This window comes from Pelophylax lessonae (assembly GCF_965119305.1).
Source record: "Pelophylax lessonae genome assembly, chromosome: 4".
In the NCBI taxonomy this organism is placed as follows: Eukaryota; Metazoa; Chordata; class Amphibia; order Anura; family Ranidae; genus Pelophylax; species Pelophylax lessonae.
In genome coordinates, this window is record NC_138771.1 from 205,302,223 (window position 1) to 205,328,620 (window position 26,398).

Here is a 26,398-nt window from a genome sequence, read left to right on the forward strand (position 1 = left end):
AAGCAATACAAGGAGGCAAATAAGAAATGTAAATGCGAAATCAAAATGGCTAAAATCAGCTTTGAGAGACAAATAGCGGCGGATAGCAAAAAGAACCCAAAGAAATTCTTTAAATATATCAACAGCAAAAAAAACTAGGGCAGAGCATATTGCACACATAATTAACGATGATGGGAGGATGGTTACAGAGGACACTGAAAAGGCAACCGTGCTGAACGCCTTTTTCTCGTCAGTTTTTACTCAGGAAAAGGAGGGGTACACTGACCATGACTGTATGGTTAGTAGTAATACACAGGACTTGCCGCTATGGCTAACAGAGAGTGAAATTAGGGAAAGGTTGGATAAAATTAACACAAATAAATCACCAGGTCCGGATGGCGTACATCCGAGAGTACTCAAAGAACTTAGTAAGACTATATCTAGACCACTGTTCCTGATCTTTGCTGACAGTATTATGACAGGAAATGTACCAGGAGATTGGAGGAAAGCTAACGTGATACCGATATTCAAAAAAAGGGCAGAGGCATGTCCCGGGAAATTATAGGCCTGTCAGTTTGACATCAATAGTATGTAAACTTCTGGAGGGGATGATAAGGGACTATATCGTAGAGTTTGCTAAAGACAACAACATCATCAGCAGTAATCAGCACGGGTTTACAAATGGGCGTTCTTGTCAAACCAATCTCTTAACATTCTACGAGGAGGTGAGCTGTGAGCTAGATAGGGGGAGACCAGTGGATGTGGTGTACCTGGATTTCGCTAAGGTGTTTGATACAGTTCCCCACAAGCGCTTAATTTATAAAATAAGGTCTGCAGGCATCGACCGCAGACGGTCTGCTCTTGGATACGTAACTGGCTAAAAGGGCGTGTCCAAAGGGTGGTAATAAATGGCGTATACTCAGACTGGTCTGAGGTGGTAAGTGGGGTCCCCCAAGGCTCAGTCCTGGGACCAACCCTGTTCAATTTATTCATAAATAGCATTGAAGACGGGATTAGTAGCTCTATATCAGTTTTTGCAGACGACACAAAATTGGGCAGGGCAATAACTGCACAGCATGAAGCAGATATCCTACAGAATGACCTGGACAAAATAACGGAGTGGGCAACGACATGGCAAATGAGGTTTAATGTGGAGAAGTGTAAGGTTTTGCACTTGAGGACTAAAAGCATAAAAGCACAATACACTTTAGGGGGGGAACCTTTGGAGTAATCAAAAATGGAGAAGGATCTGGGAGTCCTGGTAGAGGATAGACTAAGCAATATCATGCAATGTCCAGCAGCAGCTGCCAAAGCAGGCAGAATATTAGCATGCATAAAGAAAGAGATGTATTCCAGAGATAAAACTATAATCCTACCACTTTATAAAACTTTGGTCAGACCGCATCTGGAGTATTCTGTCCAGTTCTGGTCGCCGGTCCTCGGTAGGGATGTGTTGGAGCTGGAGAAGGTCCAGAGAAGGGCAACTAAACTAATTAGGGGATTGGAGGACCTTAATTATGAAGAGCGTCTGCAATTGCTTGATTTATTCTCCCTGGAGAAGAGACGCCTGAGAGGGGACATGATAGCAATTTATAAATATCTCAATGGTGATCTCAGCATAGAAAAAAAGCTATTCAGTCGGAAAGATTGCATGAGGACTAGAGGGCATACAATGCCTCTGGAGGAGAAGCGTTTTAACCTCAGGCAACGAGGGGGGTTCTTTACTGTTAGGGCTACAAGATTGTGGAATTCTCTACCACAAGAGGTGGTTTCTGCGGAAAGTATGGTGGCTTTCAAAAGACTCTTAGAAGTACGTCTCAAGAATCGGAACATTCAGGGGTTTGCAAGATGATTACGGCCACACACACCTACACAGGTTGAACTGGATGGACTATTGTCATTATTCAACCTCCCCTACTATGTAACTATGTAACTATGAAAGAATACGTACCAAACAATTCAACACATTACATCACTTCTGAAGTTGTATTCTGTCGTATACAAATTTTCATATGTTGAGTAACCGCTTCATGTGCGATATGAGACTAGCATGCAACAAAAACCAGGCGAATATTCATTCGATAATCTGATCGTGTGTACCAGGATTTTTACAGCGACTGCATGCAGTCAGATGCAGTTGCAGTTCCGGTATTCTGACAAGCATCAGATGCAGCTGTCAGAGTACAATAGCCCCAGCCGGAAATTCCTCCATTATGCTGTGTGTGCACCCATCTTTAGAACTAGCATTTTACAGTATGTTGTTTAGCTGACTATAAGTTTATTTAAGTATCTTATATCCAGCAAAATGCTTCTCCTTGCAACACTTAGGGGTCTTTTTTATAAAGCAGACAATGTGCCTTCGCATTCACTGATGAAGAATCCCCTCCCGTTCACTGGTTCTCCACCAGTGAATTTGTTTAGGTCACATTTTTGGCTTTATCAATAGACACTATTACAATGGATTTGGCACTTGGTGAGCGAATGATTACAAAAATAGAACACTGGAAACCTAAAATCAAACAAATCTGTTTCTGTCATGCACTTACCTCTGAGGACTTAAAATGTGTCTATGGTCAAAAATTGAAATCCTAAATACTTTTTTTCTACATTTTATTTCACTTGGAAAAATAAGTGTGTGCAGCGCTACAAATTATATCACAGTGAAAATAAAAATTGATTCTAAAGATGAGCATGTGTAAAATCAACCTCATACAAAAAACATTAAATGACGTAAAATAAACCCCAAAAAATTATCTACATATGAGTGGAGAAATTATAATACATAAAAAAAAAAAAACTTGAAACCAAAGTGAATAGCAAAGTTCAAGGAATAGCTGAAAAATCCTTAAGAGTAGTATGTGGGTGTCATTTCCAAATAGACAATGGAAATGGTTCACAATTAATAAAGGAGAAGCCCTTCTAAAGTTCAGTGCAGGGGTGTCAAACAGAGAAAAATTGTCCAAGAACCCAAGAGAGGATCACGCCACCTGGGTGTAAGAAGCAGGCTTACTAGAAATATGTGATTGCTAATGAATAGTTGTCAACATACGTTTTTGATATTGCAATCCTCCCAGGCACTTTCGCCATATACTCCAAACATCAGTCATACAGCCTTAGGATGTATCTCCTTGACTCTTGTTTGACCAAACAGGGCAGCGGTTCCCAGCCAGGCCAATCGGTCTCATCAGACATGAAAGTGGAACAAAAACACTAACCATAGTGGAGTCCCATTTTGTACAGTAATACATTTATTAAAAGTATTGCACTTACAAATATCCAACAGATATGAAATCTATGTAGTGCACTAAAGGTAAGCACCAATGGGCATTTTTCAAAATAGCTGCGAGTATATCGCGCATGCGTTGTGCGACGTACATCCTAGCTCCTCCCCATGAGTTTCATCACATATTATGTCAGGGGCTACAGATTTAGGTTCCTGAGGGTGAGCACCAATAGATCGTCCACGTCTTTGTCCCAAGGGCTTGTTAACTGCCCTTCTTCTCAGTTGCTAGCTTTTACGCCCTGACTGTTTAAGCCCAGTTCGTGAGGGACAAGGTAATGTTGCATTTGTTTTTTTTCTATGTGTTCAAAGCAGTACAAACTAAAAATGTATATATTGCAGCTTACCAATCATTAGATGTGGCATCTATATCAGTTTTTTGTTTTCAAAAAGCTCTAGCCAGTCAGTAACGCATCTCATGTAGTAGAGTGCCCCCCCTCTGGATGAATTAGAACAGGGGGCACTGCAGACAGCGGCATTGTCAGTCAAGATGGTGAGGTGGGGAGAGGGTAGTGTTAGATGTACTAGCAGATATAGATACACTAACAAATTAAAGCCAAACTTCAGCTAATACCTTTTTTATAAGGAGTTTCAGCAAACATTTTTTTTCCTTTTGGAATAAAGGATTTACATAAATGCTGATTGTTGTAAGTACCCCCCCCCCCCCCTCAGTGTTAAAGAGGTTGTAAACCCCTTTTGTTTACATTTACCTATAGGTAAGCCTACATTAAGGCTTACCTATAGGTGCTATAAATATCTCCTAAACTTGCACCGTTTAGGAGAAATTTACAGTGCATGCAGCCTATGACCTCAACGGCGCATGCGCTCTGAAGGAACGGCCACCTGTGCCATTCCTTCAGATCCCAGTGCCGTGAACGGCGGCTCCCGCGCGCATGCGCGGGAGTGATGTAATCACGCCCCCTGCCAATCAGATGGCCGGAGGACGAGATCCAGGAAACAGGACGGCCGGACATGTCGGCTGTCCTGTCAGCACTGAGGGGGCTTCGTTTTTAGGTAAATACTTCATAATGAACCTTTGTCTTTACAGGTTTTTTTTTTCTCACATTTTTTAAACGGGTTTACTTCCTCTTTAAGACCCCATTCACACTTGCGCGACCAAGTCGCCTGACAAGTCGCGGTGGGTCGCTCGCCATTGAATAGTACAGGACCCGTTCTAATAGGAGCGACACAAGTCGCTCCGACTTAGAAAAAGGGTCCTGTACTACTTTGGGGCGACCTGGAGGCGACTTGCATTGACTTCAATGATATGAAGTCCGTGCATGTCGTGCCGAGGTCGTGGTGCACGCTGTGCACCGCGACTTCACAGGTCGCCCCAGCAAGTCGCGTCGCCCCTGTCTGAACGGGGTCTAAATTGTTTGATTCATCCCTGTAAACTGATACATCTGCAAAAGAGCTCTTTCCTTTCAAAAACAACCAACTTGGTGGCCAGAGATAAAAATAGAAGAAAGAAATCCTAAAAAAATAAAAAAACCAAATGCAGCCATCACATCTAAGAAATGGTAAGCTGCTATATAATGTTGCTTCTGGGTTTAACACTAGTTTAAATGTCAGGAAATGAGCTGCTTACAAATTCATCCCAGGAAGATGAATCCTGTTTTTTTGATCGGATCAATGGTTGACCTTGAATACCATCAAGGGTCCAACCTCATCCTTAGTGGTTCTTTTTTAGAGGCTTGATTGCCTCTCACTCCTTAGTAAAGGCTTTTGTACAGGGTGTTGCTCACATTCCCCGGTGACTGCATTAGATTTCAATATTAATAAAAACAAAAACCCTGCACTATTATTATTATGTGACTCAAAACAAAAAACATATTTATGTCCCCTAATAAATCAAGAGTGAAAGTATGGTGCAATCACCACACTTAACAAACCAATATAAAATAAAAAAAACGTCACTCTCTCCAATATGTATGAGTGCAAATTTCACATTAAAGTGATGTGCAAAATACATCAATATTCAGCTTAGAGATCAAATCATGTGCATATTACATACATATCCAATAATACAATCAACCACACTCAGCCTCTTTTTTGAAGGAATAGTGCAAATCTACGTGTCCAATCTCATGAACCACCCATACACAGTCCAATTCCACTGTGAAATCAATAAAATATCTTCTTGGTGATGGTAACTCAGCAACTCGTTAACAAAAAACCAAAACCAGCATGCCCGCCACCATACCCCAGTGGGTATCCTCTCACCTAATGATACTGACCTCGCTATGATATTAGAGGTGAGAAGAACTTGTATACAATGATGGAAACAGTCAATCACACACTTGGTTCTTCTCATGTAATCTCCAGTCCCTTCCCTGATGGGTATATCTCATGCAAAGCTTAAAGGGAGAACTAATAGTGTAGTTTGCCACAAGCCATTTAATGAAAGTACTAAAAAACTCACTCACAAAGGAAGGAGTATATGCACATATGTAAACCTCAGCCCTGCCCAGCATGATGACGTCAGCGTTCGTCTGCCTTTTTCCATCCCTTGTGATAGCAATAAAGTTGCTAAAAAATTAAATATGCAGTGGAAAAAAATAATAAAATAAAATAGAAAATTAAAGCGCCCTCATCCCTAAATATAGATTTTAATGGGTTAAAGCAAGAATACCAGTGATGAATAATGCAGTATCAGTATACCATGACCAAATCACAAAGAAAAAGCTCAGCCTAGTGTAAAAAAAAGTATAAACGCCCTGCTTTTATTAATAAAAAAAAAAAAAAAAAATACTCCCAAAGATAGTTACAAGCCAACAACATGGAAGCACATTAGCTGTGCTTGCCGTGCATGTGTTGTGACAGCAGATCGTTCGCTCAACTCAAAGCTTTTCATCACAAATGATGTCATCAGAGGCGCTTCCATGCTTGTAACTCTCTATCTTTGTATTATTTTTATTAATAAAACCAAGGAGTTTTTACTTTTTACAGTATGTTAAAAGGTTTTCTTTTTGATGAGGTTTACTAAACATCTGAACATCAGAGGATTGTGGGCGGAGGGTTTTTCACTACATTGCCATGCTGATTGCCCCATTGTGATTGGGATTGGGATGCGTATTTGACCTCCTGCTCTATATACCATGACTTTTAGATATTGCACAATAAGTCACGTCAACTGAAGCTGGATTTCTTTTTATTTTTCTTTTTTTTTTTTTCTTTTACACCTTTTCTGAGTTTTCTGATAAAATTGCAGTAATTATTTTTGCACATGCCACGTTTGCACAAATTGGTACTTATCCTTTAAATAAGTTCACCTTTTTATTAAAATAAATAAATGCACGTCCTTTTGCAAGTAAAAAAATATAAATGTATTATTTTTTTTTTTAAACTTGAACCTGTACAGCATTGGATCCGCGACCAGCAAATCGCGGGTGCAATGTAGGATCCTGCAGACTCTCAGTACACTGTCTGCATGTACCTCCTATAAGGGCAGGCAGTTATTGAATTGCAGAACGAAACCATGAACTGCAAGGATGCTCACCAGTGCCCTCACAGTTCATTAAGAACTACAAGCTGCAGTCAACGGTATGTGTAGTTCATTCATACGCAGTAAGTGAATGACCTAGCCCTGCGTGGCTGTTTTTTAAACTGTGACAGCAGGTGCGGGGAGAAAATTCCCCCGCCCACTGTCACGGGGAGGGGGGAGGATTGAGGGAGAGAAGAGGCAGGAACTGGAACATGTTACATGCTCCACCCATAAATATGGGTTCAACATGTAACATGTTCTAAAGGTAAACTTATCCTTTAAAGCGGAGTTCCACTGGCTTTTGTGTTTATTAAAAGTCAGCAGCTACAAAAAGTGTATCTGCTGACTTTTAATCAACATATATTCACTTGTCCCGCGATCCAGCGATGCGGCTGGGGGGATCCTCCATTCTCTGTCTTCTCCCTGTGGGCACTGGCTATGACAGCTCACGGCTTCACACCTGGGTGCGCACTGCTCGTCCTAAATGGATGGGCAATCTTCTGGGTCCTGTGACGTGCCCAGAAGATTGCAGGGAGGGAGGGTGAGAGGAAAACTTCCGCCCGAGCCACCTAGGCAGCCCGAGTGGAAGTGGGAGCGGGTACCTGTCAAATCTAGGTACCCGCTCCCCCCCCCCCAAAAAAAAATGACTTGCCAAATGTGGCATGTCGGGGTCAGGACCACTTAAAGCGGAGGTTCCACTTTTGAGTGGAACTCCACTTTAAGTTATTGCACCATAGGTTGGTGATTTGAGGCTTCCCATCTTCAAGGGCTAGCACAACAACGTTGTTTTTTTTTTTTGTTTTAAATAAAATTGTGATATTTGTGTGTAGATATTTTTCTGCTGCATATCTGGTTTTACATTTTATTTTAGGTATTTTACAAAGTGCTGGACTCACTACAGTTATTTGAAGCTGCAGTCTGGTTTTCTAGGGGAATTTGAGGCTGTGTGTAACTCTTTTCAGTGAATCATGCATTTAGTTCCCTTGAAGATTTACAGTGTCCCAGATGAGTTGGACCTCTTCCCTAATAGACGTAATAAATAGTAAGCTGTTGTAGAGCTAGTACTCTGAAGTTTATAGGAATAAATGGAATTGCAGAGTGCATGCACGATCGGAAAGATTTTTGGCAAATGACGAGCATTCTAGTGAGGGATTGCTCCACTAGATTGGTTACAGTTGAGTATAAGCATTCATATCTAGGCGCTTTTGGATGATTTTCTGCTCTAAGCCTAAGATCTAAAAATGCCTAACATTACAAATTCTATTCATTTCAATGGCCCCTGTTCACATCTGAGCGTTCTGTCCATTTAGGCAAAACGCCCGTCGGTCAGAAAAATACATGAGCCTCTTTTTTTGGCTGAATACAGGCGTTTTTATTTATTTTTTTTTCATTGGTCACTTGTCGACCTAAAACTGCCTGCACAAAAATGCTGCAAAAATGCTAGAAAAGAACGCCTGTCAAAGGCCTGTAAACATGGCAACCCCTAGATGTGAATGTAGCCTCAGACCTGTAAGTGAGAAATGAGCATCCCTCTAGTCTCAAGTTGCATAGAAGGGATGGGAAGAGAAGGAAACTCCCAAATTGAATAAAGATTAAAAAAAAAAAAAAAAAAAAAAACCTTACTCGCCTAGATGGCTGCAGCATTGATCTGGAGCTGCAGCTGTCCCCCACCGACTCTACACTGAGAACTGAGGGATCAAATACCTCTAAACACTCAGCACTCTGATCTGCTCTGAGCACAGAGTGGTGACTGTTAGGTGACTAGGTGACTTGACAGCTTCAGCACGCCTCCTGTATGGAGAAACTAGTCATATGCATTGTTCAGGTGTGACTTTGGCCCATTCTTCCACACAGTCCTCAAATCTTGAAGGTTCGGTGGGCCTCTTCAATGAACTTTAATCGTTCGTTCTTTCCATAGATTTTCTATTGGATTTAAGTCAGGTGATTGGCTGGGCCATTCTAGCAGCTCTATTTTTTAAGTTTCATTGGCTTTGTGTTTGGGATTATTGTCTTGCTTAAATGCCCACCCTAGTTTCCTCTTTATCATCTTGGTAAATGGCAGCAGATTGGTGTGTATTATGGCATCCGAAAGGTTTTTAATTTTTGTCTCATCTGACCAGACTATATTCTCTCAGTATTTCAGGGGCTTTTCTAAATGTTATGCAGCAAAATTTAAACTAGTTCAACATGCTTTTTCTTCAGCAATGAAGTCTTGCTGCTAATTCCAGGTCATTCTGAAGCTCTCTACAAGTGGTCATTGGCTCTTGGACAACTCTTCTGATAATTCTTTTCACTCCTCTGTCAGAAATCTTGTGAGGAGCACCTGGTCGGGCCGTTTTTGGTGAAATTATGTTCTTTCCTTTCTTGTGACACCTTGGTAATGAGGCACCTTTTTATAGGCCATCAGTTGAGACTAAACCAGCTGATATGAATTTGCACTGACAAGGGGCAGGATTTTCTGCTAAATACTGAAAGATTTCAGCTAGTGTCTTGGCTTTCCATTACTTTTTTGCACCTCCCTTTCTTCATGTGTGCAATACTTTTTCCCTGTGTCGTTCCATTTTATTATACATAACTTAGTTTCTGAACTTATTTGTTTTGGATTGCATGGGTTGTTACCAATGTGGTGAAAATTTCATGTCAATAACACCTTTTTAGAAATACACTATATTGTCAAAAGTATTGGGACACCTGCCTTTACACGCACATGAACTTCAATGGCATCTCAGTCTTAGTCCGTAGGGTTCAGTATTGAGTTGGCCCACCTTTTGCAGCTATAACCGCTTCAACTCTTCTGGGAAGGCTGTCCACAAGGTTTAGGAGTGTGTTTATGGGAATGTTTTAACATTCTTCCAGAAGTGCATTTGTGAGGTCAGGCACTGATGTTGGACGAGAGAGCTTGACTTGCAGTCTCCACTCTAATTCATCCCAAAGGTGTTCTATAGCTGGAGATCAGGACTGTGTGCAGGCCAGTCAATTTCCTCCACCCCAAACTCGCTCATCTATGTCTTTATGAACCTTGCTTTGTTAAATGGTCTAAATCATTTGGTGGAGGGGGGGGGGGGTTATGGTGTGGAGTCATTTTTCGGGGGTTGAGGTTGGCCCCTTAGTTCCAGTTAAGGGAACTATTTTTTGTTTCAATAGATTTTTATGAAGTATATAAAAATATCTATAATCTATGGGGGGATCGGATGAGAATGTACCGCCTGTCCGTTCTCATCTGATCCGATCCTCCAGACGGATGGAAAATAGGGTTTCCATCCGTCCGAACTTCACAGACAGGAACGGATTGGAGAGCAGCGGGTGTCAGCGGACATGTCTCCGCTGACATTCGCTGCCCCTTAGGGATGCATGGAGCATCCAATCAGGTCCGCCTGAAAAACTGACAGGCGGATCAGATTACCTGTGTGAAAGGGGCCTCATAGAGGTGAGGTACATAGACGTAATGTCATTGACCTCTTTGCAGCTTTCCTGAAAAGGTATGTATTGGAGGCATCATCAAATCTAAAACCTAGAATTCTAGAACCACACAGTCATTATGGTTGTCTCTAACCCGATACTTAGGATATGTGTATCAGTTGAGTGATACACCATGTCTCCCAAGATGAGCAAGCAGCCGGGTATTTGTTGACAGAAGAGGCAAATAATAATTCATATGTGGCTTGTGTATGGGTTATTTGTATTACCTTATCGATGGTTGGTGTGTGAGGGTCTCTCCAATGTCTTACCAATGACAAGCGAGTCGCCAGTAGTATATGAGTTATTGGTCCCCTCACTTGAGGGGGTACTTTGTCCAATCCTAGAGAGAACAAAGCTGTGCCTAGGTATATGGGGTTTGTGAGGCCATAAATCTGGTTTATCAAACGTTTATCTGGTTTATCAAATTGCTAGCTAAAGGGATGATACTGCTGGGCAAGACCTCAATATATGATGGAGAGTACCCACAGCTCCACATTTTCTCCAACATGTGGGCGATGAGTTCGGTGAGAATTTTAAAATTCAATGGGGTGTCGGATACCAACATAGTAGGATCTTTTGAGTGAGTTTCCACAGATTTATATGTTTTGTGGCAGCATAGGTATAGTTGATTGCCGTTTGCCACTGCTCCAGTGTATAGGTTTATCTTAGGTCGTTTTCCCAAGCTATGAATAATGATTTGATAAATGTATCTTTATTGTTAAGCACAGTATACATTAAGGAAATGCCCTTGGGTTTGGAATTGGGTAGGGTAAGCAGTGAAGGGAACTCTTAAGGCATCAGCATACCAAGACATTTTGGACAATTTTTTTGCTCCCAACTTTGTGAAACAGTTTGGGGGTTGGCCCCTTCCGGTTCCAACATGACTGCGCACCAGACACAAAGCAGGGTCCATAAAGACATGGATGAGCAAGTTTGGGGTGGAGGAACTTGACTGGCCTGCACAAAGTCCTGATCTCCACCTATAGAACACCTTTGGGATGAATTAGAGTGGAGACTGCGAGCCAGGCCTACTCCTCCACATCAGTGCCTGACCTCTCAAATGCACTTCTGGAAGAATGGTAAAACATTCCCAAAGACACACTCCTAAACCTTGTATACAGCCTTCCCAGAAGAGTTGAGGCTGTTATAGCTGCAAAGGGTGGGCCAACTCAATACTGAACCCTACGGATTAAGACTGAAATGCCATTAAAGTTCACGTGCGTGTAAGGGCAGTTGTCCCAATACTTTTGACAATATAGTGTATTTCTAAAAGGTGCAATTGATATGAAATTTTCACCACATGTCAGTAACAACCCATGCAATCCATGCATACAAAGAAACCAAAACAAATAAGTTCAGAAATTAAGTTATGTGTAATAAAATGGAATGACACAGGGAAAAAATATTGAACACATGAAGAAAGGGAGGTGCAAAAAAGACCTGAAAAGCCAAGACACTAGCTGAAATCTTTCAGCAATTAGAAAGCAATCCTGCTCCTTATCGGTGCAAATTCATATCAGCTGGTTCAGTCTCAACTGATGGCCTATAAAAAGCTGGTATAGCTGCAAAGGGTGGGCCAACTCAATGCTGAACCCTATGGACTAAGGCCGGCCATACATTATACAATTTTCTTTTCCATGTAATATGAGGTCAAACCTAAACACTTTTAATATGTATTTGATCAGGCAGGCCCCTGCACTACATAGTTGAAGGTAGAGCTAAAGAAAATTGAATGAGAAAATTGTATAGTGTTTGGCCAGCCTAAGACTTGGGTACCATTAAAGTTCATGTGCATGTAAAGGCAGGCATCCCAATAGTTACTTAGTTACATAATAGTTGAGGTTAAATAAAGACATCGGTCCATCCAGTTCAACCTGTATAGCTGTGTGTGTGTCAGTGGCCTGCTCTTTTCCCATAACCCTGAATGTTGTGATTTGTGAGCTGCACGTCCAAGAGTCTTTTAAAAGAATCCATACTCCCTGCAGCTACCACCATTTGTGGGAGAGAGTTCCACATTCTCACCGCTGTTACAGTGAAGAACCCCTTTCGCAGCATAAGGTTAAACCGCCTCTCCTCTAATCTCATTGTGTGGCCATGTGTCTTCTTGCACTCCTTGGAACTAAATAATTTTCTACCTATGCTAGGATCGCCATTGATTTGTAGGTCGCTGTTATGTCCCCTCTCAGGCATCTCCCCTCCAAGGAGAATAAATTAAGCACTTGTAATCGCTCCTCATAATTAAGGTCCTCCAATCCCCTAATTAGTTTAGTTGCCCTTCTTTGGACTCTCTCCATTTCCAGCTAGGGATGCACCGAAATTTCAGCCACCGAAATTATCGGCCGAAAATGAGCCTATCCCATTTCGGCCGATAATGGGTTAACAATGCCGAAATTAATGTCCGCCGTGAGGAAGGAGGAGGGCGCAGCGCAGGTTTTAAAAGTCCCGCCTCTGGCCGGCAGCCCGCCTCTCAATGACGTCCCTACTACTACGATGTGTGTATGAATGAAGTGTCATACCGGCGGGAGGGCAGGCGAGCAGCCGCTAATAGATATAACTATGTGAGCCTTCACTTCACTGTCAGCGGGACTGCGTGTGAATGAACTGACCTGACACCGGGCGGGAGGGCGGGGGGAGCGGCCGCTAATAGCTGTAACTATGTGAGCCTTCACTTCCCTGTCAGGCATGTATCTCCGCTGACAGGGAGGTGAAGCGCTCACATAGTTATAGTTATTAGCGGCCGCTCCCCCCGTCCTCTCGCCCGGTGTCAGGTCAGTTCATTCACACACAGTCCCGCTGACAGTGAAGTGAAGCTCACATAGTTATATCTATTAGCGGCCGCTCACCCGCCTTCCCGCCCGGTGTGTCAGTTCATTCATACACACATCGTAGTAGTGACATCACCGGGAGGCGGGCCGCCGGCTTGAGGCGCTTCTTTTGAATGAAGGATACTGGAGGAGCACTCAGCAGAGTGACAGTAAGGAGATTGAATCGTTGGGTTGGGGAGGGACGCTGAGGCATTGGGGGGGACGCTGAGGCAGTGGGGGGGCGCTGAGGCAGTGGGGGGGGGAAGCTGAGGCGAGCTTACCATTGGTATTAGTAGTATGCAGCATGAGGGGTTAATGTATTGTCACTGCTGGTCACTGATGCATTAGTGCAACCAGTATCAGTGCAACCAGTGTTACTGATACTGGTTGCACTAATGCAGCACAAAGGGGTTAATTAACTGCCACTGGTTGGTCACTAATAGATGAGTGACCAGCAGTGGCAATACATTAACCCCCTCATGCTGCGTAATACAAATACCATTGGTAATTAAATTAACCTCTTGCCAACCCATCACAGTACATATACTGTGACAGGGTGGCAGCGACAGGTGTATGTCACTACCTGTTTTTGGTGTATGCCCCTGTTCTATCCATTTTAAAAAAATTTTGGGGAAAAAGTAATTTTGGGTTTCGGTTTTCGGCCAAGGGTATCCTGCATTTTCGGTTTCGGCTCAGAATTTTCATTTCGGTGCATCCCTAGTTCCAGCACATCCTTTCTCAGGATAGGCGACCAGAACTGGACAGAATACTCCAGGTGTGGCCGAACCAGGGTTTTGTAAAGTGGCAGGATTATAGCTTTATCTCTGGAATACATCCCCTTCCTTATGCATGCTAATATTCTGCCGGCTTTGCCAGCCGCAGCCTGACATTGCATGCTACTACTTAGTCTATCCTCCACTAAAATCCCCAAATCCTTCTCCATTCTTGATTCCCCCAGAGGTTCCCCCCCAGAGCATAACTTACACTTCTCTACGTTAAATCTTATTTGCCACGTAGTTGCTCACTGTTCCGGTCTTTCTGTAAGATTTCTATATCTTGATCAGAAGTTGTTATTGCCCTACATATCTACATATCCGCAAAAACTGAAATTGAGCTACTGATTCCGTCCTCTATGTTATTGATGAATAAATTTAACAAAATTGGTCCCAGGACTGAGCCCTGGGGGACCCCACTTACCACTCTAGACCAGTCAGAATACGCGTTATTTATCACCACCCTTTGGACACGCCCATGTAACCAGTTTTCTGTCCAAGAACAAACCTTGAGGTCGATGCCTGCATATAGTGTGTATATTTACCTAGAAAAATGGTGACATATTCAATACTTATTTTACCCGCTGTGTATCAGCAGATTCTAATTAGCTACAGTATAATTGCCGACCTACCTTCTCCCATTCTGATTACGACTATGCTGGAGCTTACAGATGATTTATATCAAGATAAATTACACTAATTGCACTATGAACAATGTATTGTTTCTTAATAAATACCTTCTGACTAGAGTTTAGCTGTAATAATTATATTAATATATTTCCAATACTAAATATTTTAGTGTATAATATGCATATTTTCATGGGGTTGCCGTGCTTTTCATTATATACAAATTGCGTTTATTGCTTAGTTGTCCTTTTACAAAGATTTGTGCTTTGCAGTCACTCTCTCAATGCATATCTATGGTATTGGTGAGGCCAGACCAATATAATAATAAACCTGGGTAGATAATCATGCATTCGATTTTTATCTGGGTAATTGTTTAGCAAGATTCTCATTTTAATATCGGACATAAAAAACGTACAGCAACTAAAGGAAAAATTAGCAGATCTCTCCTAAAAAAATTATTAGAAACCCTATTGAACTGTACAAAGAAGTAACACTAGCAATTGCTTTCAACCATTCCTTCCAATAATGTAAAATGTGTAGCCTCTGAATGTGTAATCTAGTTTCCCTTTAGCACATCTTTTTGATATTTTCTCACATTTTCCTGTTCATGTCAATTTATCGTGAATGTCTAGACATTAGCAGAGGGCAGATTAACACCTCTTCAATGGTTCCCAAGTTGAGTCATAAACATGTACGATAAATCTGCCATCTGAAGATCCTTCAGTGTTTCTATCAAAACATATTTTTCTGTTCAGTGCCATGAAACATTCAGTCATATGAACATTTAACATTTTTTTTTGTTACTATACTGTATATAGAACTTGCCCCACTCTATATGAGCAAAAGCCCTACAATACAATGGTTGGCATTGTTTTCAATACTGTATTTATCGGCGTATAACACGCACCTTAATTTTATGAGGGCAGTTTCAGGATGAAAACTTCGATTTTAAATAAGGAACTTTGAAGCAAAATAAGGGTCAGTGCCCATCTGCAGCGTCACCATTGCCCATCATTGCAGCCTCACTATTGCCCATCATTGCAGCCTCACCATTGCCCATCATTGCAGCCTGATCTGTGCCTATCATTGTAGCCTCACCATTGCCCATCATTGCAGCCTGGTCTGTGCCCATTATTGCAGCCTTGCCATTGCCAATCATTGCAGCATAATTTGTGGCCATATGCAGCCTTGCCATTGCCCATCATTGCAGCCTGATCTGTGTCGGAATACACAGAGGGATCTTCTGTGCACTCGGCGCTCTCAGTCACACGCACAGAGTCCTGCCAGTGTTTCCAACCTACTAGATTGAAATTTACTGACATGACACTGAATATTTACTGGCGCAGCCAAGTTCTTACTGACATAAGTTGCTAAATTACAGTTTTGAGCTACAAACACGTACACTATGCAATTAGCAATGTGATTTAGGGTAGATATTAAGGGACAAAACACATTTCTTTTTTTATTTTCAGTGTAGTAAGTAGCTCATGAACAGGACTCGGGAGGACAACAAATTTGAATGGACACACACACATGAAACTGACTCTCTCACACTGACAGCAGTGTGCAGCAGGACAGATCACCAACACGTCCCTTCTGGAGTCACAGTGACAGTCACTCCCTATGCCAGGTGGTCCACTCCAGTCCAAACAGCACTGGCAGTCCCACTCTGGCTTGCCCTACTCCTGTCCCGCAGACCTGCACACGAGGCTCCAGCTCTGCTCCCTTGCACCATGACATCACACGACACGTTCAGGTACCGCCTCCATCAGATCTGCCCCCCAACCGCACCACTCGTACACACTGTAGCAGGCATTCAGATGGTCGCACCTAGCTCTGGACTGGATCTGCATATGCGCAGTTCCAAGCCAAAAAGTCAGTCTTGTTCTTTACTGGCAACCTTTTCCTGTCACTGGCATATATTGCCAGGAGGAAAGTGCCTTTTTTTTACTGGCTGCCAGTAAAAATACTGTTTAGCAACACTGAGTCCTGCCTCCTTGGCCGGATCTCATGATAGATGGAACACTGGTCCAATGCTGGGACATGTGACATCTATCCTAAGAGCCGGTCCAGGAGGCGGGACTGTGTGTGACTGCGAGCGCCGAGAACACAGGAGAATCCCAGCTTTGTGTAATGCATCGGCGCTCACAATGGTACTCGGTAGTTTGTATGGCCCCACATGCTTGTATGCATGCCTGACAATGTCGGGGGCATGCTCCTAATGAGATGATGAATGGTGACCTGGGGTATTTCCTCCCAGATCTGGACCAGGGCATCACTGAGCTCCTGAATAGACTGAGGTGCAACCTGGTGGCGTCGAATGGCCTGAAACATGTCCCAAGGGTGTTCTATTGAATTTAGGTCAGATGGGTGTGGGGGCCATTCAGCGTTTTCAATTTCTTCATCCTCCAGGAACTGGCTGCATAATCTCACCACATGAGGCTGGGCACTGTTGTGCACCAGGAGGAACCCAGGACCCACTGTACCAGCGTAGGGTCTGACAATGGGTCCAAGGATTTCATCCTAATACCTTATGGCAGTCAGGGTGCCATTGTCTAGCCTGTAGAGGTCTGTGCATCCCTCCATGGATATTCCTCCCCAGACCATCATTGATCCACCACCAAACTGGTCATGCTGAACAATGTTACAGGCAGCATAACGTTCTCCACAGCTTCTCCAGACCCTTTCACATCTGTCACATGTGCTCAGGGTGAACCTGCTCTCATCTGTGAAAAGCACACGGCGCCATTGGCAGACTTGTCAATTCTGGTGTTCAATGGCAAATGCCAATCGAGCTCTACGGGTGCCAGGCAGTGAGCACAGGGCCCACTAGAGGATGTCGAGCCCTCAGGCCACCCTCATGAAGTCTGTCTCTGACCAAACCATCAGAAACATTCACACCAGTGGCATGCTGGAGGTCATTTTTTAGGGCACCGGCAGTGCACATCCTGTTCCTCCTTGCACAAAGAAGCAGAAACTGGTCCTGCTGATGGGTTAAGGGCCTTCTATGGCCCTGTTTAGCTCTCCTAGAGTAACTGCCTGTCTCCTGGAATCTCCTCCGTGCTCTTCTGAATGTGCTCAGAGACGCAGCAAACCTTCTGGCAATGGCACGTTATGATGTGCCATCCTAGAGGAGTTGGACTGCCTGTGCAACCTCTATAGGTTTCAGGTATCGCCTCATGTTACCAGTGGTGACACTGATCCTAGCCAAATGCAAAACTAGTGACAAACAGTCAGAAAAGATGAGTAGGGAAAAAAAGTCAGTGGTCTCAACCTGTAAAACCATTCCTGTTTTGGAGGTTGTCTCATCGAGTGTACCTGTTAATTTCATTAACACCAAAGCAGCTGAAACTGATTAACAACCCCCTCTGCTACTTAACTTACCAGATCGATAGCCCAGGAATTTACTTGAATTGTTGCTAAACTCTGATTAAAAAGTGTTCCTTTCATTTTTTTTTTTTTTTTTTGAGTAGTGTGTATATGTTATGTATAACACATGTATATGTATAATTATATGTATATAATTTTGGTTATTGGCATTTTTTTGATATTATAAATACACATGGCACTTTTTGTGGCAGAATTGCACTTTTACATTAGGTAGAAAATACTGTTCTCTGGAGCAGTTATCGCCAACCTTTCGAACCTCACTAAACTCACAATTTTGAATTCCGCAGGCCGCTAGCATGAATTTTACATGCCTTATACACACCATGCTCTGACTCTGCCCCTCTCCCTCTGGATCACGCTGCTGCCTTACACAGACTCCTCACCCAGCCATGTCCTTGAGCTCCCTCCCACAGTCTGTGATCAGTGCTGCCGATGGAAGCCCCCTTCTTTTTTCACCTCCCACTTACTTCCTTACTACTCCTTGTGCTTCCCTCTGAGTTCACAGAAGCTGGAACTACAAAGGAGGCATCGGGGATCAATATGCGCTGACAGTATTGACTGTCAGCGTGCATTTAGAACACTGGAAACAACATTTGAGCAATATCCTCCATTGTGTTGATTTGCAGCAGAACCCCGGGGACCACCAACATCTTGTCACAGACCATCAGTGGTCCACAGACCACTCATTGGTGATCGCCGCTCTGGAGGGTACAAGGGCTCATAATATACTTATAAACATTTTGTATTGCACATTGTTTTCATATTACAAGATATATGCGGACTCAAAAAAATCACGCTTACGCATACTTTTTTGTTGGTTTCAAAGCGGAGCACCCAAAAGTGGAACATCTGTTCATTTGCTTCCTCCCCCCTCCGGAGCCACATTTAGCACCTTTCAGGGGGAGGGGGGGGGGGGAACGGGTGCCTGTTTTTGACAGGTACCCTTCCCCACTTCTAGTAGACAGTGCCGCGGGCCATCCCTCGGAAGTTCCGTCCAGCTTCTCATACCCCCCCCCCCCCCTGCCTCCGAGCCAATCAGAATGTGCAGAATGTGGAAGTGTTCAAAATGGTGCGGCTCCGATTTGAGTTTCCTGCATGATTTTTTACGATTTTAGGTGCGACTTGAATAGAAATCTGTACATGAAGTCACATAGATGTCAGCCAAGTTGCACCTTAAGTCACACTGATCTGCAGTGTTAAAATCATGCAACTTCAGAATCTGATTCAGTGTGAACTTAGTCCCCTCATCTAAGGACTTGTAAGCCGCAATATTATCCATTTTTGTTCTTGAGCTTATTTATCATTGAACTGACGGTGGTGGAATATGACCATGATAGCAAGTCTTCCATTTCTGTGTTTTGGTGGAGGACTTTGTGATTGGCATTGATTTTCCTAATATTTTTTAAATGTTAAAAGTTACATATTAAAGGTGGAAAACTGAGATTTCATTCTTGGGGTGCTCAAATGGCATTACTGTCTGTTGTCAAGAATAAGATTGAATCTATTTTATTTATTGCATTGTTTACTAGATGAAAAGACACGTGCGATCAATTTATATAGAAATCTCTCCACTTCTCCTTTGATCTAGTATTTATGCATTAAGCAAAGTGTCCTAAATATGACAATACTGTTCCTATATACAGAATATATTAATGCTAAAATAATGAAATGTTGACTTTCCGCTTTGTGCTGCAGGTGAGAAGCATTCTTTACAGAGACAGCAATCTGTGCCTCAGCAGACATCTGGTGCCGTGGCGAACAAACCGGCAGAACAAGTGCTTGTGAACACTGCTGGGTTATCAGAAAGAGAAGCATTTCGGCTAGAAAAATTCAAACAGCTTCTTGCTGGTCCAAGCACTGATCTTGGTAAGTGTGTTCTGCTCTGGTAAGCTAAGATTTTCTGTAAATGACAACAACCCAAACTTTATTTTTTTGCGAAAGCCTCATTTTAATACTGTTTAATATATACTTTAGGAAAAAATGTAGGTTTGCTGAAAGTATATCTAGAGCCAAAATGTTTGATATTTTAATTTTGGATTAAATAGAGAATGGTTAAAATGCCATCTGTGTCCTATTAACCACTTTAGGTGCCGGTTCACACTATAGCGTGTGCGGCGATCGCATGTAATATCGGAGCGCACTGCTCCTTCATTACATGTGATCGGACGTGCAGTGCGAATTCTGCCATACACTTTGTATGGCTAGATTCGCACTGCACCCACACAAAAGTCGCACATGGCCCTTTTTTTCAGCCGCATCAGGATCGGATCGCACAGTGGTTCACACTTGTGCGATCCGATCCTGTGTGAACTGTCAGATCGCACTGCGATATGCGATCAAACTGGGGGTGTCGTTAACATTTCATTGACACCCCCTGCGTATCGCATATGGCAGTGTGAACTGCCAGATGTGCGTTTGCGATGCGGGAACAGGCTGCAAATTCGCAGCCTTCCCGCATCGCATAAGTGTGACCCGGCACTAAGACCGGAAGGATTTGCCCCCTTAATGACCAGGCCCTATTTTGCGATTCGGCACTGCGTTTATTTTAACGGAAAATTGCGCGGGCGGGCGATGCTGTACCCAAACAAAATTTACGTCCTTTTTTTTCCTACAAATTGAGCTTTCTTTTAGTGGTATTTGATCACCTGTGCGATTTTTATTTTTTGTGCTATAAACAAAAGAAGAGCGACAAAAAAAAAATATTTTTCTCATTCTGCTATGTGACATTCTCAAAAAAAAAAAAAAAAAAAAAAAAAAAAAGTAAAAATCAAAATTTTTTAACATTTTAGGCCAATTTGTTTTCTGCTATATATTTTTGGTAAAAAAAAAAATCGCAATAAGCGTATTTTGATTTGTTTGCCCAAAAGTTATCATGTCTATTAACTATGGGAAAGATTTATGTATTTTTTTTTTTTTACTAGTAATTGTAGCAATCTGCGATTTCATTATGGGACTGCGACATTGCAGCGGACAGATCGGACCCCTGACTGACATTTTTTACACTTTAGGGGGGACCAGTGACATTACTACAGTAATCCCAGTGCTAAAAATATGCACTGTTACTGTAATAATGACACTGGCAGGGAAGGGGTTAACACTATGGGTGATTAAGGGGTTAAATGTGAGCCTAGGGGAGTGATTCTAACTGGGGGGGGGGGGGGAGTGGCTTCTGAAATGACCATAGAGACGTGATCCTATATAGAAGGATCACATGATCTCTATGATCATTTCAGGGAGAAGGACAGTCGGCTGTGTTTACAACAGCCGACCGTCCTCTCTCAGCGGGGAGCGATCACGGGGTGTCAGACGGCAATTGGCGTTCGCCCCCTAGCCTCCTGAGAGTGAGCGATGTACACCTACGTCACTTTGCCCAGGAGCGGCTGCCTACCACAGTAAATATGCGGTAGGCAGTCGTAAGTGGTTAAGGCGATATCCCTTCACTACCTGTCTTATAGACACAAAAGGAAGTGCCATTATCATTCAAGCAAGTGACTCCATGGGAAGATTTTTTCCTCCCTCTCAACTTAACTACTTTAGCTCCCGAAGTTTTTTTCCCCCTTCATGACCAGGCCATTTTTTTCTATACGGAACTGATCTACTTTAACTGGCTATTGCGTGGTCATGCAACACTGTACCCAAATGAAATGAAAAAGACCGTCAATTTTGAATAAAATCAATGGGGTTGATTTACTAAAGGTAAATGGTCTGTGCACTGTAAGTGTACTGTAAATGCAGTTGCTCTAAATCTGAGGTGGAAGCTCTTAAATGGATGCATGCTCTGCTGATTGCTACCATCCAATCATGCAATCAAAATTGCTGTTTTTTTTTTTTTTTTATTTCCCTTGCATGTTCCCCTCAGATCTAGGACAACTGCACTCGCAGTGCACAGACTATTTGCATTTAGGAAATCAACCCCATTATAAAACATATATCCAATGAAAAAATATAATTTTAAACAAAATATATTCTGCTACATGTTTTTGATTTAAAAAATATCCCAATAAGTGTATATTGATTGGTATGTGTGAAAGGTAAAGCGCCTACAAACTATGGTATATATACTGGAATTTTTTACATTTTTTTTATACTACTGATGGAAGCGATCAATGACTTCTAATGGGACTATGATATTGTGGCAGACAATCTGACACTTATTGACGCTGGGCAGACTGACTGCCACTTACATTGCCAGTGCCATTAATACAGTGATCAGGCCAAGAATTGCTGACAGGCTCCCACTTGAGGAGCTCATGCGTGCCCCCTAAACCCATAAGTAGGCAGCAACATACCAGTACATCACTTTGCCTACAAGGCAGGCAGTCTTGAGTAGTTGGAGCAGGCAGCAATAAAAACCTGACAGGAGTTCTATCACTTCCTTTATGCCCAGATGTTTACCACTATATACCTCTACAGTAATAAAGGAAAGAAACCCTGTGTAAGCTTAAGTTGGTTTTGGTCAGAGCTTGCAGAAGGCAGAGAATTCTTATATGTCAAAGTGCTGGTGATTAGTAATAGATTGCTCAGACATCCAGCTCTGTAGCATAGAAAAAGGGCAGTTCATCACATGCATCTTATACCCAGTGCCAGGTTTGTTTCTTTAAAAAAAATTCAAAATAAGTATAAGCAGGAAGATGGAGCCAGCTTTCTAGCGAGCCTGTCACTTTGCCCTGCATGAAAAAAAGCACAGTTTCATTTTAAAGGAGGAGATCAGACAAACACGCAATTCCCCAACCTAAATGTATACATATAAACTACTTGACTGGCAAAGGAATTGGTAATTCTGTTTAGTCAGTCGTATCATTCACATACCCAAACCACTAGTAAATGGCAAGTAGAAGGTGGATGATGCAGGAAGTGTAAAGCCTGGAAGGAGAGATCTCTTGCATTGTGGAGGTGTATGAACCACAAAACTGATTACCAGAAATATAAACTATTCAGAGAAAGGAGATACAATAAGACACGTGGCCACTCACTAAAACTAGAGGAAAGGCGGTTTAACCTTAAAATGCGTAAGGGGTTCTTCACTGTAAGAGCAGTAAGGATGTGGAATTCTCTTCCACAAGCAGTCGTATCAGCAGGGAGCATTGATAGTTTCAAAAAACTGTTAGATGGGCACCTTAGAGACCACAACATACAGGGGTATACAATGTACGGTTAAAAGCAAACACACACACACATCATAGGTTGAACTGGATGGACTGATGTCTTTTTTCAACCTCACTAACTATGTAACTATATGTAACTATGTAAATCATTTTTTAGGAAAGACAATTGAAATGTACAGGATGTGGTTTTGGCTTTTTGCTTGCCTTCTACTGTTTGCTTGCTTATTACCACTTACAGTCAGATCCATAGATATTGGGACATCAACACAATTCTAATCTTGTTGGCTCTATACACCACCACAACGGATTTGAAATTAAACAAACAAGATGTGCTTTAACTGCAGACTTTCAGCTTTAATTTTAGGGTATTTACATCCAAATCAGGTGGAACGGTGTAGGAATTTGTCTATGTGCCTCCCACTTTTTAAGGGATCAAAAGTAATGGGACAGATTAACAATCGTAAATCAAACTTTCACATTTTAATACTTGGTGGCAAATTCTTTGCAGTCAATTACAGCCTGAAGTCTGGAATGCATAGACATCACCAGACGCTGGGTTTTATCCCTGGTGATGCTCTGCCAGGCCTCTACTGCAACTGTCTTCAGTTCCTGCTTGTTCTTGGGGCATTTTCCCTTCAGTTTTGTCTTCAGCAAGTGAAATGCATGCTCAATCGGATTCAGGTCAGGTGATTGACTTGGCCATTTCATAACATTCCACTTCTTTCCCTTAAAAAACTCTTTGGTTGCTTTTGCTGTATGCTTCGGGTCATTGTCCATCTGCACCGCCGTCCAAACCTAATGTTTTTGCTACCTTTCTGATGGGTTTGTTTTGTTTTTTCAGCCTAATGATGGCTTGCTTCACTGATAGTGACAGCTCTTTGGATCTCATATTAAGAGTTGATAGGAACAGATTCCAAATGAAAATGAGCACACTTGAAATTAACTCTGGACCTTTTATCTGCTCCTTGTAAATGGGATAATGAGGGAATAACACGTACCTGGCCATGGAACAGCTGAGCAGCCAATTGTCCCATTACTTTTGGTCCCTTAAAAAGTGTGAGGCACATATACAAACTGTTGTAATTCCTACACCATTCACCTGCTTTGGATGTAAATACCCTCAAATTAAAGCTAAAAGTCTGCAGTTAAAGCACATCGTGTTTGTTTCATTTCAAATCCATTGTGGTGGTGTATAGAGCCAAAAATATTAGAATTGTGTGGATGTCTCAATATTTATGGACCTCACTGTAAGTACTAGTTTGCATATACCCCTAATTACCAGGCTGTTTTTTAAGTTTTAGGTGCTGTTATAGATTGACTGAGGACAACTGAAATTGGTCATGCAACACTGTATACAAAATAATTTTAATTTTTTTTTTTTTTTAAAAAAACAGCTTTCTTTTGGGGTATTTTTTATTTTATTATTTTTTTTTTTTTTTTAACTATATAAAGCAAAAATGACAGCATCTTGCTATCACTTACAATTGCAATTTCTTTATTTAAAAAAAAAAAAAATAAATAAATACACAATCATTGGTGGTCAGTGACACTTTAAAGCCGCCACCTCCACTTTCTATCTGCTGTAAGGCCCCGTTCACACTGGGGCGACGCTACTTCGCCGGGCGACCTCACAGGTCGCGGCGCGCTGCTCGCACCGCGACCTCGGAGCGGCCGGCACGGACTTCATAACATTGAAGTCTATGCAGGTCGCTCCGGGTCGCCCCAAAGAAGGTCCGGACCCTTTTTCTAAGTCGCTCCTATTAGAACGGGTCCATAGCTTCTGTATGGAAGGCGACCTACGGCGACCTGTTAGGCGATCAGGTCGCCTGACAGGTCGCCCCGGTGTGAATGGGGGCTAATCCTCCTTCCTGCAGTGTTTACAAACATTCAGCGTTCCCCTTATTCCCCTTTATCCTTTGTGAATGGCTGTGAATGTAAAAAAAAAAAGCCGTGTTTACACTTGTGATGGCTGATTGAATCACAGTGGTCACAAGGTACAAAGCCACTCTAGTAGGCTCTGTACATATTGCCTGTAATCTGCTAATGACAGCTTGGTCAGACATTCAGAGGGCACACTAGTTATAAACCACATTTTTTTTTTTATATCACTTTTTTGCGATAGTTTACGTTTGATGGGTTTGTATTCGAGATGTGCAAAGAGAGATCACACAAACACTTGTAGGCATACCAATTTTTTTAAGTAATGACAGATACAGATAACAAATGTGATAATATTAGAAAATATAACAAGAATCCTTAACTAAAGATGCCTTTTCCATAATGGGTCCCTCCATCTTATATGGCCTGGGGCAAATGACCGGATCAGACACCGGCAAAACGCAGCTCTGAGAGAGGACAGTTTTTACAAATTTTACCTGCAGTATATACAGGACTTGAGTGTAGGGAATGGCCCACCCACCTCCCTAGGAGCAAACTGACCTTTTAAGAACTTGGTCAGTTTGTAATGACATTCCTTGGTTATTAAGTCAGCTAAGGTAGCCAGGATATTGGAGACTTTCTTCGATATTGATAACTTTAATAAGGAAATATGAAATATGCAATTTCCCCATCAGGCATTCCAGAAAATAGCCACCTACCAATATGGTGGTAGTAAGGCGGATAAAGCGACCCTTTCAGGGCAAAGCATTGGCTTGCTTTAACCCCCCAATCCCCAGCAGCATATAGTTAACCTTTCTTTGGCCCCCTCGTCTAGTCAGTTAAGTCTGGGAGTATGAAGAACATGTGATTCATTCCATGTGATGGTGCTGATCCAATTGGCAATGTCACACAGTGAGGCTATAGCCCTATGTATGCTAAAATTCTGGTGACTTGTACCTTAGCCAGAGTTTTTCCTTTTTGGCAGCTGAACAGAGCAGCATGGGAGCAAAAAGAAGGGAAGTACAGTAAGTAAAGTATATACTGCTGGATAGAGAGTAAATAGCATTAGCCTGATCCTTTTCCCTGAAAAAAGCACAGGTTCACTTTAAGTTTGAGCTCTTCAAATCCGCATTTATAGCATCAAGGTCCTTTACATTTTATATAGCCATTTTTAAACCAACAAAAGATGTGTTTTTAAAGTTAGATGTGTATTAGCTTTTGAGCAGACTTTTTCTGTTGCCTTTTTTTTTTTAAATATCTTCTTTTTTTATGAAAGCACTTGACATTAACATTCCTACTGATTGAAGAAACAGTCTTTTTGTATTTTGGATACCTTCAATGGAAATATAGCACATACAAATGATTAGAAATACAGGCCTATTTAAATGCAACAAGCCATCAGGAACCCATTATGAGCTGTCTTTTTACAGAGAATCCACATTTGAATGTAAAAGAACATCTTGCTTTCACTGTATTGAGATATATGTAAAATACAAACTTTTACGTTACGCTTTGAAATTATTTGTTAAGGCCTATAGTTGGCTTGCTTTTTTATTTCAGTAGGTTATATATTATTGTAATACTTGATGCACCTTTTTGGCTGCTAAACATTGTGGAAG

The 26,398-nt window shown here is 42.1% G+C and overlaps 2 protein-coding genes across 2 annotated transcripts in view; both read left to right on the forward strand.

Annotated features, from left to right (window-relative positions):
* Window positions 1–26,398, forward strand: part of TBC1D22A (TBC1 domain family member 22A) — an 860,932-nt gene that overhangs the window by 73,578 nt on the left and 760,956 nt on the right. The window contains exon 4 of the mRNA XM_082254309.1: window positions 19,492–19,662. Within this exon, the coding sequence (XP_082110435.1) occupies window positions 19,492–19,662 (171 nt within the window). The remainder of the gene's footprint in view (window positions 1–19,491; window positions 19,663–26,398) is intronic.
* LOC309554569 (uncharacterized protein) overlaps window positions 25,779–26,398 on the forward strand; it is a gene marked incomplete at both ends in the record, with an annotated part of 80,275 nt that continues 79,655 nt past the window's right edge. Inside the window, one exon of the mRNA XM_082256306.1 lies at window positions 25,779–25,804. Within this exon, the coding sequence (XP_082112432.1) occupies window positions 25,779–25,804 (26 nt within the window). The remainder of the gene's footprint in view (window positions 25,805–26,398) is intronic.